General features: G+C 31.1%; 1 protein-coding gene across 1 annotated transcript in view; it reads right to left on the reverse strand.

Annotated features, from left to right (window-relative positions):
• LOC128172973 (receptor-type tyrosine-protein phosphatase epsilon-like) overlaps positions 1 to 15,021 on the reverse strand; it is an 86,823-nt gene that overhangs the window by 44,560 nt on the left and 27,242 nt on the right. The window contains exons 3-7 of the mRNA XM_052838715.1: positions 10,249 to 10,386; positions 9,996 to 10,136; positions 9,718 to 9,858; positions 9,467 to 9,607; positions 7,545 to 7,676 (exon numbers count right to left, since the gene is read on the reverse strand). Coding sequence (XP_052694675.1) covers positions 7,545 to 7,676; positions 9,467 to 9,607; positions 9,718 to 9,858; positions 9,996 to 10,136; positions 10,249 to 10,386 — 693 coding nt within the window. The remainder of the gene's footprint in view (positions 1 to 7,544; positions 7,677 to 9,466; positions 9,608 to 9,717; positions 9,859 to 9,995; positions 10,137 to 10,248; positions 10,387 to 15,021) is intronic.

Consider the following 15,021-nt stretch of genomic DNA (forward strand, 5'->3'; position numbering starts at 1 on the left):
TAAGGGCAAGAAGTCTTTTGTGGATATGTAGAAAAATATTTTAGAGCTTGTTTAACATTTTTTAAGCAATTTTTTTTTATATTAACAGATTATAAGTGTTTGACATACCAAAATAACGATCTGTCGTGCAATACGAAATCTAAATTGGCCGTATTCTTGAAATCATTATATATCGTAACTATCAAACACAAATATTTTGTGAATCATAGCTTAAAGTACGTGCAAAATGTAATTCTAAACAACAAGTTATATCCACAGCTGCTATAATTATTTAATGAGTTATATGGCTGACCCCTACAACCTCTAACTAGAAACTATTTGATCAGAATTAAAGAACAATGTTGAAAATACGGACACTTTTAGAAGATATCAAAATTTAAGGGCCAGTCCCATAAAGTAATGATGTAAAGAGGCCAAAGTTCGTTTCTCAATAATATTCTTGAAGCAAAATTGTCTTGAAATTGTAGGATTGATCTGCGTTTAAACGATAAAAATCCATTTTATTTTTTGATACTTTAATTTATGGATGACATCAATTGGGAAATATATCGACAGTTTTGTTTTGAAAATCGATCGGAAGACATCCACTTTGCTCGCAACGAGATGGCATAAAGTTTTAAGCACATTTGAACCAAAGGTTCAAGTAAGCATTTCTGATCACCTCTATTCCAACGTCCGTCTGGCTGTCCGTTTGTCTGTTAACTTTTCACGATATAGACTTCTTCTCTAAACCCACTCAGCTAAATTTAACCAAACTTGGCGCAACGCATTATTATGGAAAAGGGAATTCAAAATTGTTGTACTAAAACGGCACACTCCTTTTAAATAGGGAAATGTTTGCGAAACAGTGGACACTGGGTGTATGTCTTTAAAACATTCTTCTCAAATACTTCTTTACCAGAAATGTCAATAATTTAACCAACGGTTGTATATAAAAAGATTATAGGTTGATAAAATTGTTTAAAAATCTTCTTCGCAAGGACTACTACGCTACAATTTGTAAGATTACTATGAAAGCATCCTAAGATATTTTAGATTCTTAATTGTGAAAATCGTGACTCCCGGACTAATACTCTGATCCGAAGAGGGGTTCTATTTTTACAAGAAGTATAACGGGAAAATATTAGAAAAAACCTTCTTCTTAGCACTTCGATGCTATAATTTGTGATATTTCTATGTAAGCATCAGCGAAAAGTGTTAATTCTAAATTATAAAAAAGGGATCCTGGGCCAATAATAGAGCCCAAAGAGGTGTACAAAGTTTAACGAGCAAAGCAAACTCTACCGGCAAGGCGCGTGTGCATAGAAAATTCAGACTAGATGCACATTGTTTCAACAGATTTTTTGGGCGTCAGTTACTCGGACCAGTAATGTAATGTTTTTATCGGACCAGCAGTTCCCTGTAAATATAGTGTCCCAATTCACACTCACACGAGAACAAAATAAAAGACTATGTACATGCATTGTAAATATACTGCTTACACAACGTAATTTCATTACATAAGACTAACGAAGTCATCCTCTTTTCGAGTGACGTCACAATGGATTTCCTACACATTGATCCGACAGAATTTTTGGCGTCAGTAAATTTACAATTGTTGTAGTTACTATGTAGGTATTTTAAGATAGTGTAGACTCTTCATTGTTACAGTCGCGACCCCCCCCCCCCAACACACGCACACACACACACCAGACTAATAATGTAACCCTAAAAAGCCTTTAAATATTAGCATAGAAATATAAAGGGAAATGTTTCAAAATCTTCTTCTCGGAAACTACACTGTTTCAAATTGTAATACTCCTATGCAAGAATTCCAAGAAGTTGCGTACATTCTAAATTGATAAATTAACTAAAACTAGGGCCCAAAGAGGATTACAGTTTAACAAAAAATTAAATGGGGAAATGTTTAAAAGCTTTTTACAAGAACTACAATCCTTTAATTTGTGAGATTACTTTGCTAGCATCTTAAGATAGTTTAGATTGTAAATGTTTTAATTTTTTTTTATTTTAAAAAGTCTTCAAATATAAAAAGAAAGTTTGGTAATAAGTTCATCATAATTAAACTATCTGGTGATAAGTTTATCGACTAGTTATTTTAAATATAGATCCCGACATCAATAACCTGGATCGCTAAATTTAAACAACTTCAGTGGTGTAGATATAAGTTCTTAAAGAGTTCTGATTCTCTAACACACAAGGAAGACAAAGGAACAAAAGATAGTAAAGATTATGTAACGAAAAGTAGGAATCATTGATACACTTTAATTGACTTTCCATGTTTAGTTTAGTTTATAAAATAGAAAAGGATGCAAAATCTAATGGCAAATGAATACGGTTACTCAACACGCTAATATCCATTTTCATTAATCGTTAAAGACTCCTTTTTGAAATACCATTTCACGAAACAGAGACTAATATCGATTATTAATTTTTTTTTTTATGAATGTTTGTTTGTATCTTTTCCGTTATATGGTAAAATTGTTTTGACTGCAAATAAAGCATTATAGAACATACATTGTGTCTCCTTTGATGTGTAATATAATGGAGAATGCATACATGCCAAAGATAGATTTTTCAAGTCTTTAATCTTTTAAGTAGAAAAATGTCATTGATCGCTGGCTACCCAGCAGACTATATGCAAACAACATATATTTTTGTCATATTAAAATATTTCTACTATTCATAAAATATCTTTGAATAATATTAAAATTTGGTAATTTGATACGACTATTAATGCTGCTTTTTCATCTATTTGATAAAAGAACTTGTATTGTAAATGTCATAGGAGAGTTCATACAGTAGCTACATTGAGCCGATACACATTGTATTGACATTGTTTTGATTGTAACCCAGCCGTGAAAATTTAAAAAAAAAAACTTGTGAAGTTAAAACTTCCTGATCAATTCCATATTAATTGGTATTTCTTATAATTTACTGATGACTTTCGTGGTATATTAAAAAAAAACCAATTGATGCTGCATCTTCCTAATCTCGGCGATAACTGTAATAAAATGAATAATAACAATAACAAACTGTCAACCATCTCATAATCCATAAAACGATATTTAAAAAAATTCAAAGCAGAGCAACACGGACTTCCAAAATGATAAAGGCAGGATCAGGTGCTTAAGAGGAGTGATTATCCTCTACTGAACGGTCACACCCGCCGTGTGCTCTTTGTCGTAATCGGGAAAGAACGAAAAGTCCGTAGACAATTTGGTGATTAATTATTGTCTAACAATAAGTATTCAAAACGTCAGTCAGCATTCGACCCAGTGGAAGATTGTGTTTGCTGACAAGATCATTGCATTGACCGTAGAACTTATGAAAAGATGACTTTAAACGAGACTGTTGATAGTCTCGTTTTATCAACTTGTTTGTCAGTAGCTTGTCAGTAGTAGTATTTTGATATTTACGACGGTGGATAAGATATCGAGAATTCAAGGAACACAGCTGAATGAATGAAGAAAAAAAAATTATCAAGTATTTCAGACTCAAATTTATACTTTAAACAGGTTAAAGATCTGAGTATCACATTTACTATCAATTGATTATCGCAATATCTTATATCCCCAAAAATGTATTGGTACAAAGACTAAACTAACCATTTCTACATGCAAATTTGCAGTTTTGTGTGATAACATAATTATATATTTTTTTTAACTAACATTAAAAACATGTTAAGATCAAATGTTAAATACCAAAACATATTACAGTAGTGAAGCCAAAATAAATAGTGTGTCCCACTATCAATTCAGATTATTTGATACAAAACTAAACCATTCTATCAGCTGTTAAACCAACCTGCATAAGAAGACTTCTTTTAAGTTTTCACCTAAATGGTACTTAAAACAATTTCTCACCGTTTTTAAAAGATTACAAATCGTGTTTTTTTTTCTATTGTAAAACATTAAATTGTTTCCCGTAAATTTGAAACTGTCAAACAACGCTATATTTGAATTTAAAAAAAAAATACTTACATATTCCTTATTGAGAAATAATGCTATTAACGTATTCGAAATATTTAAAATATAAAATAAATCAGAAGGCAAAATTGAGTTTCTTTAGGTAGCTTATATAATATCAACCTAGACTAGTTTACATTTGATACATAAAACGTTTTATGTACATGTAACATATGTTTGTTTGTAATTGATCTGTCGTTTAGTCTCTTTGTATGTTTGCTTTCTTTATTAAATATAAAGACAAATCTTATATAAACAATTATGACTTTAAATAATTGTAATGATAATCATTGTCGCCCTTATATAAAGTGACATTGTAATAGAGCATTTTTATACAATGAATAGCAGTGAGTTTACAAAGAAATCTAACAATTCTGTTGAATTATATTAAATACCCTCTTAAACAACTTTGAATGTGACACAGTTTACTATTCAACAACCGCAGGTGTTGATTATTTACTGGCCACAATGAATATACTATCTTGAAAGAAAATTCATTTGGCGTTCTTTCATCCAATTTGCGATTTCTCAAATCCTTTATAGTGATGATTTATGTACAGGAGCATTTACAGTATTATCAATGGCTGGTTTAGACGGAATTAGGTTTAAGGGTATGACGAAAATGTTTACAACTGTTGAATACATTTAGGTAACATATATTTGAAAAATACTATTTTGTTATTTACAGCTGATAATTATTCCTTGTACTTCAGACGAATTTATTTGATAAATTATATATATTTAAAATGTATCGTAATGAATGGTTGCTCTAATTCAATAGGTCGAGTTGTTACTAGGGTCACACAATGCCTTCCTTTTTTGTTAACTCTAATCTCTTGTATTTTGAAATGCAGTTGTTATTCTGATGCATGTTTTATGCTGAATCGAAGAGAATAATCATCGTATTGTGGTATTTTGGTAAGTGTTTTCTGATATATAGAGTTCTTGATAAGTTGAAGTTTCATCACTTTTTACGACTGTATTTTGGTAAACGGACTTCTTCCAGCATGACAGTATACTACCGTTGAAAGTCACTCGATTCGTGGCAATACCCCTAAAAGGTAGTTTTAAAAAAATAGATACTACACGTATAAATTGAGAGAAAACATTCAAAAATATATATATATATTTTTACTTGTTACAAATTAGATAAATCAAATTTTGTAACTGACCGTCATTTAATACTTATTTTTATATTAAATCAAAGATATTAAATATACCATTGGAGGTCATTTCAAACTAAATCGTCGATCAAACTCATTTAAATTGAAAATTGTTCAAAAATGTTGATTTATAAAAACATAAAGAAATACCTGCACAGCAAGCTTCCACAAACTACAAAAATAAGGTTTATCAATAAGGAAATTGACAACCCAATAACCAAAATGCTGGAACTGGAATTATCCCTATTTTTCGACAAATGTTCTGTAAAAATAAAGCAATTAGTGCATATAGTGGTGTTGAACTATATGAAAAGAACAGATTAGACTTGAAAAATGATATATTAGTACAACATAATAAATAAAAAGCTTATAGAATCAATGTTCATCATCACTCGTTCAATTTGAGGGTTATCGATTTACTACATATTATTAGTGCTTCCTTTCTTTTGTAAGCTTCACGCAATTAAATACGTTTCTAATTCATTGCAACCGAATTGTCAAGCGAAGAATCTTTAAGGAATTGTGTCACAGTTACAAATTTAATACCTACATGATTTGAAAAATAAATTATTTATCGGAATTTTTTTGAAATAATTTATAAATCATATCATTCAAATTAGATTGAAATATTGATTTAATTAAAATCACTTTTTTCTAAATGAAATAGTATTTAGTGAATTTAAAACCACTTCATTATGAAATAGCATATACTACGTACTTGCAATATTGTTTTTAAGGGAATTTTTTTTTGGGACAAAGAATTAGGGCACAATAACTTACCAAAATATGTAATACTGAAAAAGAATCACCTCCAGCACACAGTTCGCCATAAAATCCTTCTTTAAAGCCAAGAAGGCATTGTCTAATATATTTGTCACAAATGTTATTATTACATTGCAGACTGCAAGGGTACTGACAATACTCACCGTAAGACTGGTAAATTCTTATTTTATAAAGAAAACTATAGTGAAGTATAAATTGGAACCTAACCTTCTGAATTTTATACTGACTGATACAGGTATTTATATTTCAATTACATGTATATGTTTATTGTAATGATACAATGCAATGGTTTTCTCTTTTACAGTATTAAAGTAAGAAATAAACGTGTAAGCGTCTAAGCGTCATGATTGATGAATATTACAGTTTACTGATACATGTATTACACATTATTCAATCTCATTGTTTAATTATGATGAAAAAAATATGCATGCATTTGGATATTAACTATTATTTTTACAAACAATAAAATGATTCTTTTGTGTTGTAGCGGGATAAGAAAAATAATGACAGACCAGACCGGAATTCAAACCCGGGCCCCCTGAATCTCTAGTTAGGTGCTCTACAAAACTGAGCTATCTGTTGCCGTTATTTGAGCCAATCTGACAGTCACATTCCTCCCCCTTAAATGTTTTCCTCCTCTAAGATCACCCCAGGGTCTTCCACTTGCATGAGTTAACCTCTTAGTTTCATGGGTTGGTAACGGCACAAACATACAAGGAATGGTGAAATAATGACGGTCAGGCTGGTCTGAAAACCGACACCAAATAGCTTAGTTTGTACAGCACTTGACTAGAAATGCAGGGGACCTTGGGTCGATTCCCGGTCTGGTCACTCATTATTTCTCCAATCCTGTTTAAGAGTTTTTCATGCAATATCAAGAAAACAATTTCTTAAGAAAAAGTATATACTCCGCTACAGGCGGGTGATGTAAGCTTTTTATATATATCGTATGGAACTAATTAAAAATAAATCAAACAAACAAGCAAACAAAAAGAAAAAACAAAACAACAACAACAACAACAAAAGAAAAAAAGAAAAGAAAAGAAAGTAGAACAATAAACTGTTTCTATTAAATGTTTACAGTAATCTTTAAAATTTTAAGTCAGTTAAAACATATGTGTCACTTGAAACTATATTTTAAAACTGCTTATATATATCAAAAGAGTTATTTTTCTAGTTTTTTTTTTTCAGTCAAGCTGAATACGCTACTCTAATAGGAAAAAAACTGAATTATTAATTGAACAAATACCTTTGGTACAATTATATATCATCGAACCAGCATCATAAAAACACCACCCGTCAGTGTGTCGACATGTGCCAAGCTCACAGTAAGGTGAACATTTCAGTAAGCAGTATGTGCCAAAATAGCCTTTATTACAAACTATAGATTAGAGAGAATGCAATCATCAAAAACGATAAATAAGATTTAAAAATAATACAGAATATATAAATCAAACTAAAGAAAACGTAATTCTTGAAATTCTTCATTTCAAAACACAAAAATAGTAATCCGATACAGAAACATCAAATTGTTTTGATAGCTGTATAAAAGCTATTGTGTGTTAATTGTGGAATTATGTTATGCCTGAACCCATATTGCTAAAAATACAATCAAATCGTCTACAAATATTACTTGTGGTGCAGTTATCACCAGTCCATCCTGGAGCACAGCTACACAATCCGTCCGTGTGTCGACATGTGTCGGGCTTACAGTTAGGTGAACACTCCCGGGAACAGTTTATGCCAAAATATCCTTCGTTACAAGCTAAAAACAAGGTTCAAAATATACTCATGATAAGTAAAAATAAGTTTCCAAATTAAACAAATACATCGGTCACTCCTGTTGCCAATAATAAATGACGGTTAAAATCAGGGTTTGCAGACAATCACTAGCTATAATTTTGGTATAATTTTAAAAAAGAATAATATATATATATATATATATATATATATATATATATATATATATATATATATATATATATATATATATATATATATATATATATATCCTCGTCAGCACCACTATTTTTGTCCAGTCTAAAAGTTATACAAATAATAAAAAAAAAACCATAAAGTACAAACTGTGTTTTACTTTTTGGTCTTCATCTTTGTCGTGTTCGTTGAAGAGCTTAGTGAAGATTTTAGGAAAAAAAACTTAAAGAAATAATCTTCTCTACTCTTCTCTTTGGCATTTAGCACAGAAACTAGCTAATAGTGATGATAAGCAAAACAAGGTAACGGTGCCTCATCGAAAGTTTAAAAATCTCATGTAATGGTAAGACTATTTTGTCATAAAATGAATATACAAACATTTTGTAAAAAATCATCTCACTTAATAATGGGCATATTAAAGAATATTGCAGTGCAAGGTAAGGTTAAGGATGTGTAAATCTATTAGAATTATAAAACAAAATGACCCCAGGGTCAGAGCTTCAGCTATTAGAGCGAGGTTCGTATATTAATGTGCACTGATAATCTTACAAACGTACAACAAATATGTTCTTCCTTAACTCTGGCCATTTCTGGCAAAGAACTTGAGTCTGTTTCAATTTTGTAAAACACACCTGTTACAACAATTGTGAATTATAAGTCGCATGATCAAAGGTGCTATAGGCTGATAGCGATTTTATAGTCATATAATGAACTCTTGATAATACTCTAAGTATATTATCAAAAGTGTAAGATGTGTTGGTAACTTTATACATCCAGCTCTACCCACTTCCTATCCCCCAAAAAGGGCATAACCCTATTATTTTCTTTATAATCTTTAATAGTTAACTACTGCACAATTTATAAAGATAAAAGTAAAGAAAAATGTCGGTTTTTAAATTGATTACTTTTTAAACTATATCAAAACAACCATACTTCGTCAATTAATTATGATCAAAATTCCATAAACGCGTTTTTCTTTGTATCATTGTTTAAAATTATGAAGGTAAATACAAGATTATAATAGCCATAAACAAAACTTCTATTTAATGTTTTGAATGGATTGCCCATGGTTTGGGGGGTGGGTCGTAGTTGATTCGGATGGGTTGATAGATGAAAAAGTCTGATTTACATGCTTGTTTTCTTTGTACAGTTATATACGTGATTTTTGTTCATAATTTTCATTTTAATCAAATGCTTACAATTTAGAAATATGTCATCTGAAAGATAACCTTTTTCCCGCCATTTTTTTTTGGCATTTGTTGCACATACAGATATTGTTTTATTGCCTTTAAGTCAAATTTTATGTAAATAAAAGGCTGATTCAAATGGAAGAATGTTTAAAAGTGGTATGGATTGAAATGTCATTATTCAATTTTTATTTGAAAAACAATTTTTCTGTGTTTGCATACAATCGTATAAAAACATGCCAAAAATAATTCACATGAACATTTTTCAAATTCCATGCGAACATCATGCAAACATATTTGCATGATATTGGCATGAGAAACTTTTCGAATGAATTTCGCATGATTTCTACCGAAAAGTAACACGCATGAAAATCAATCGAGCCACTTTTCTCTGTGAACATTAGAAAAAAAAACCCTAATAAATAGCTCTTACACTTGTTACAATGTGTTCCTAAGAAACCGTCCAGACATCCATCCGTACACTCTCCACTTACACGGTCACATTTATCTTTGATTAAACAATGCTCGCTACAACGTTTGATGCAGTCCAATCCAAATTGCCCAGCCGGACACTCTATCAAAGGGATAATGACATAACTGCAGTCAGTGAATGCAAGTTAGTAAAAAGTTTACATGGTCAATTCGAAGTGTTTTGTTTTTGGTCCTGATTGTTTTTTAACTTACCTTTGCTACAGTAACCATTTGTATATCCCGGGTTACATCCACTGTCACAGTAACCAGTCTGTTTGTTACATGGAGAACCATTCAGACAGTGAACACTGCAGTTGTTGACACAGTTATGACCATAGGTTCCATCTTTACACTCTGTAATCATTCAAATTATCGAAACATACTGAGTACCCTTAGCAGAATGAGTTAATTAAATAATTATATCAAGGCAAAATATTTGACTGTATTCTGAAGGGTTGTTAAGACTGGTTAAGTGAAATGACAAGTTCTACCTTTGTCACACTTAGTCCCTGTCCATCCTGTATCACATCCTTCGTCACACTGACCAGTCGCATGATTACAACTCATGTTATATTTACAATGTCCTACACAGTGCTGACTACAGTTTACACCGTACCTCCCCTTGCCACATTCTATTATATAGAAAACTCTCTACACATTTGTTGAAAAAAGGATTTACCTAAAGGTGAATTGTGATTCAAACAATACATGAATGAAATATAATATACCACATTGTCATCTTACTTGTATTACAATATGTTCCTGTCCACCCAGGTATACACGTGAAACACGTTCCGTTCTGTATATGACACGTGCTGTCTTTACAGTTAGCGGGACATGGAGTGTCACAATTTATCCCGTAGACACTGGCATTTTTACATCCTAAAACAAATAGATACACGTGTAAAAATAAAGAAAAAGGTGTTTTATTTGCATTCTTACAGTACGTATCTAATAATTTCTACACAGCATATCAAAGAAAAACTTACCATTCGTCAAAGAGAAAAACCAAAAGAACAAAATTGGGATATGTTACTCATTCATTGCATATTTTATTTTAGAAAAAAAATGAAAATAGTTAGTACCCGTGATTTGTCTTGTACGAATAGTCGGTAAATATGTATTTTATCATAACAAAAGCAAATGTGTTAATTAAATTGAAAATCGAACGATGTGGGCAAATAAATTCGATAATCATTCAATATATTTTCACGTCCTAATTTTAATTTGTTTGGGTATTTAGATACTGCATACTAACCTCTACATGTATATGAGATGTGTTTGCAAGACTCGATAGGGCCTCTTTGTCGCGAATATTTCTCGAAGCGAATCGGTCCTTGTCATATACATGTCAAAACAATTTGGTTGTAGATAAGCCTTGATCACGAAAATTAGTCGCTTCGACTGGGTTTATCTCATGTTATTCGCTAAATAAAATTGTCGAAAGTAAACATTTGGTCCTCAGTATAAGTGAATTGATGACGACATTTCTCAATATTTTTTCGAACACTGGATTTCGTTATTCAGATGGCTCATAGTTAGGATCCTTTTTATGGCGAGCACAGCTCGTGCGCGCCAGCGCGAAGCGAGCTCTACCGGCAATGCGTGTGTGAATAGAAAATTCGGACCAGTTGCAGATTCATTCACCGGATTTTTTTGTGTCAGTAAATCGGACCAGTTATGCATTGTTTTAATCGTCCCAGTAGTTCCCTGTAATCATGGCAATTTTCACCACTTCACACTCTCACGAGAATCAGCAAGACAATAAAAACAATAACGATATATACGACATACAGTCAATGGTACCTCTAAAGTTTACCTCAGTACACTCTCAATCAAAGATAATCGAGTGACGTCACAAAGGTTTACACATTGATCTGATAGATTTTTCGGTGTCAGTAACTTTTGACCCACAATTCATAGTACCAACAGTTTCCAACCTCACGTTCTCACGAGAATTAAAGTACATATCAGATGTGTAATTTTAAGAACATCATGTTTTTTAAGTAAATAGAACAGTATACTTCACGTACTTTTATTTTTCAGGGGAGTTTTAATCTTAAGAGTCATACGAAACTTAACCAACGTGAACTTTGACGTCACAATAAGGGGAAATTACTCTAACTGAAGTTATTGTAAATCTGCTGAAATTCCTGATTCGAAATCTTGCAAAGCTAAAGAATGAGGACATTTCTTCAGATATAGGAAACAGTTGTAACTTGCACTCATTTGGATGAATGCTAATATTTATCTTATTCACTATAATTACGGCAACAATAATTTCCATGAACATAGCATCGTTTTTTAAAAAGGGGGTTGGGTGGGTGGATGGCAGCGTCATCCAAAAAATCTTTACAAGCCAAAAAGAAAAAAAAATATAATTTTCAAATTCATGAAAGAAAATTCTAATACTTCAGCTCTTTAGCAGTTCAATGGTTTCTTTTTTTTCACTCCATTTATTACATGCTCCCAATCCCAATGTGGGGGGAGGGGGTTCTATTTTCTTTTTTTAATATGATAAGCAAAATTTTTAAGCGTAAATTAAAAGAGAAAAAAATAAATGTTGTTTTTTTTTTTTTTAAGTGGAGGGGGCAAAAAATTAGCAGGGGGGGGGGGGGGGGGGCTCTATGATAAGTCATTTTTTGTATGTAAGTTAAAAAAAAAAAGTATACTGCAAAAAAGGGTATGAACTGACGTACGTTACAATCACCTTAAAAGAAGAGATAGAGTTCAATGAACATTTACATTAAGATTTTTATTATTCGACAACATTGTATCTGAGATTGAACTATTGTTTTACTTATAACAAATCGTATAAACTATGAATAAAGTAAATTTATTGAAAAAATAAGTATGTTTTATTTCATTTTGCAATCAAATTTATTTACGTGGTTAATTTAGTTTTATTGATTGATCATAATTCATTGCTTGATCACATGCTGCGCTCGCCCCAACGGTCGCACCGTAAAACATATTATTTAGGTTTCCTCTGGCTAGGCTTTTCTCTTTCTGTTGGCCTGCTATAAACAGATAACATTGCTTTTTTAACGCTTTTTTATATCATGCCATGTATCTTTTTTTTATAAATGACATTTTATTTCATTAATGGTAATGTTGCAGTCATTCATTTGTTCTGCTTTTAGATCATTGTAATGGTATTTCCCCATTGCTCTTGATTCCACAGTTTTGAAGGACATTGAGTCTGGACACAGTGTATTAACAATTGGAGAAAGAATGCGCACACTTTTAAATTGCGTGCATATAAAACGCTCATGCAGAATTGTAAGTTTTCGCTATTATATAAATTCATATAAGGAAACATATTTACATATTTGCAAATGTTAATAGTGATTGAAAATTTGACTGCAACTAATCATCAAAAATGTCCCTATGTTTTATTTATAACGATCTTGAAAAGAGAAAAGCAGCATGACAATAACATGTTAACACGTGCGTGTTTTTTTTTCAAATGGAATATATAATAATTAAAAATTCAAAAAAATAACTGTGTATTATTCAGTTTTGAGGTAAGACAGGTTGTTCGCAGTCTAATGTTCGGCAATAACAAAAAAAAAACACAACCTTTTATTTGAGCAAAAATTATTTCAAACTTTTTTGTTGATTAAAGATTAAATTCATTATATCTTTTCTGAAATTATTAGTGACAGGAAAGTTGTAATTCCCTCTATTTTTGTATTCAATTTGCGTACCCCTTTTTACAAAAAAAAAAACCGTAAGTTTAATCTTAATTATTTGACTTACGAATATCGTAAGTCATTTCTTATGTCGTTTTCACGAAACCACTCGTAAGTGAAAAAAACACACTTAAGAGAGTTCCCAAGTGCTCGATCTAGAACAGTACTTAAGATTACACTTACGACAAAAAGCTTTCTTAGCAACACACTCTCGTTTTCAATGCGGCTGCGCATACACATCTTCCGGTTACATAATCGTCTGCAAATTCGACATACAAGCGGGAAATTAAACATAAACATTGACAAACACAAACGCAAGCCAAATAGGAATACCGATGAGTTGGAAGCTTTGGCCCAGGGAGTTTCAGCCAACATAAAGACTATAAGAGAAAACTTCTCCCCTGGCCTTACCAATGGCCAAAAGATGCAATGTTGGTAACAAATAGCCGAAATGTGACAGCGCACGGCTGTTTCACTGACCTACTTGTTTACTATAAGTTTTTCTTATCTTCGTTTCATATGAAAACAATTTGAGGAAGGAGTCTTTTCTGGTTTTCGACTTGTCAAACGTAAATTTGATTAATTGTTCATTAAATCAAGATGAAAGGAAATTAAAATAGTATATTTTTCTTTTTTTCACTATCATACAACTTGGCATAGAAAAAGTAATCAATGATTTAGAATGTAACAAGGACTATGTTTTTAGCGCAATATTGGCGTAGGAAAATATCACATGTTTCGCAATTCAGAATTGCTGCAGATTAATAAGTCCGTTTTAGCATTTTTAAACAATAATATTAATGTTGGATTGTTTTCACTGATGTGAACTAATGATATGATACTTGAGTTTCAGGATATGTTTTTAAAATATGACTTGCCTATCAAATTACATTTTTATAAGCTTTTTAAAGCACCTATTATCTACATTGGTTTTTGTGAACAAATCAATAAAATCAGTTTTTCTCTTATTAAATGGTCAATATATTAGCTTTTCTGTCAATTCATATCCTATTATAAAGTCTTCATAATGCATAACAATCAGAAATACTTTATTACTCGGAAGCATAAGAACAATAATCAAAATTTCTTCAAAATTTAAGAAATTCAGAGAAAATGCGAACTAATTATGAGCAACACCAATTTTAGTATAAATATTTATTCCAATTTAGTAGTACAAGTTGATAGACATGTTGATATTCTCTCATTTCAATGAAGAATAGAATCTTCAAATATTAAACAAATGTCTACAGAACAACAGAGAGCTACACTTATTTTTATCATCCTTTAAGTTTATGAAAAAAGTAGTGACTTTGACCTGACCTTTATGGGATAACAAAAATGTCAAATTTGATTAAACTGATAGAATCATTTAGTAATATGATCCGTTTGACTGTGTCAAAATTTCATGAATTTCTTATTATCAGAAGTATGTTTATTAACGAGAAGACTCCTTCCTTAAGCAAATCCTATATTAAATTTACTTTAAAAACAATTAATATTGATTTTATAATAGTATTTTAACGACACAAATATCTAATTAACTGGTATCAGGGACGTATATACGTCCAGTGGTGATATGAAATAGCTAAAATCTAAAACCTTTATAAATATGTGTTTTTAAAAACTGTATACCCACACCTCACAGCCTCCTCAATATTCAGGGTCATGAACCCTGGGGAGCATTCATTATTGTCCCCAAGAGAGACAACTCTTGAAAACGTGCATTAACTATAGTCCGTTTCTTAATCTTATTAAAATCAATAAATTGAGAAAAGTTTTCAAAGTATTTTAATTATAAATAATACATATAACAATGAGTAAA

This window comes from Crassostrea angulata, chromosome 2 (genome assembly GCF_025612915.1).
Source record: "Crassostrea angulata isolate pt1a10 chromosome 2, ASM2561291v2, whole genome shotgun sequence".
Lineage (NCBI taxonomy): Eukaryota > Metazoa > Mollusca > Bivalvia > Ostreida > Ostreidae > Magallana > Magallana angulata.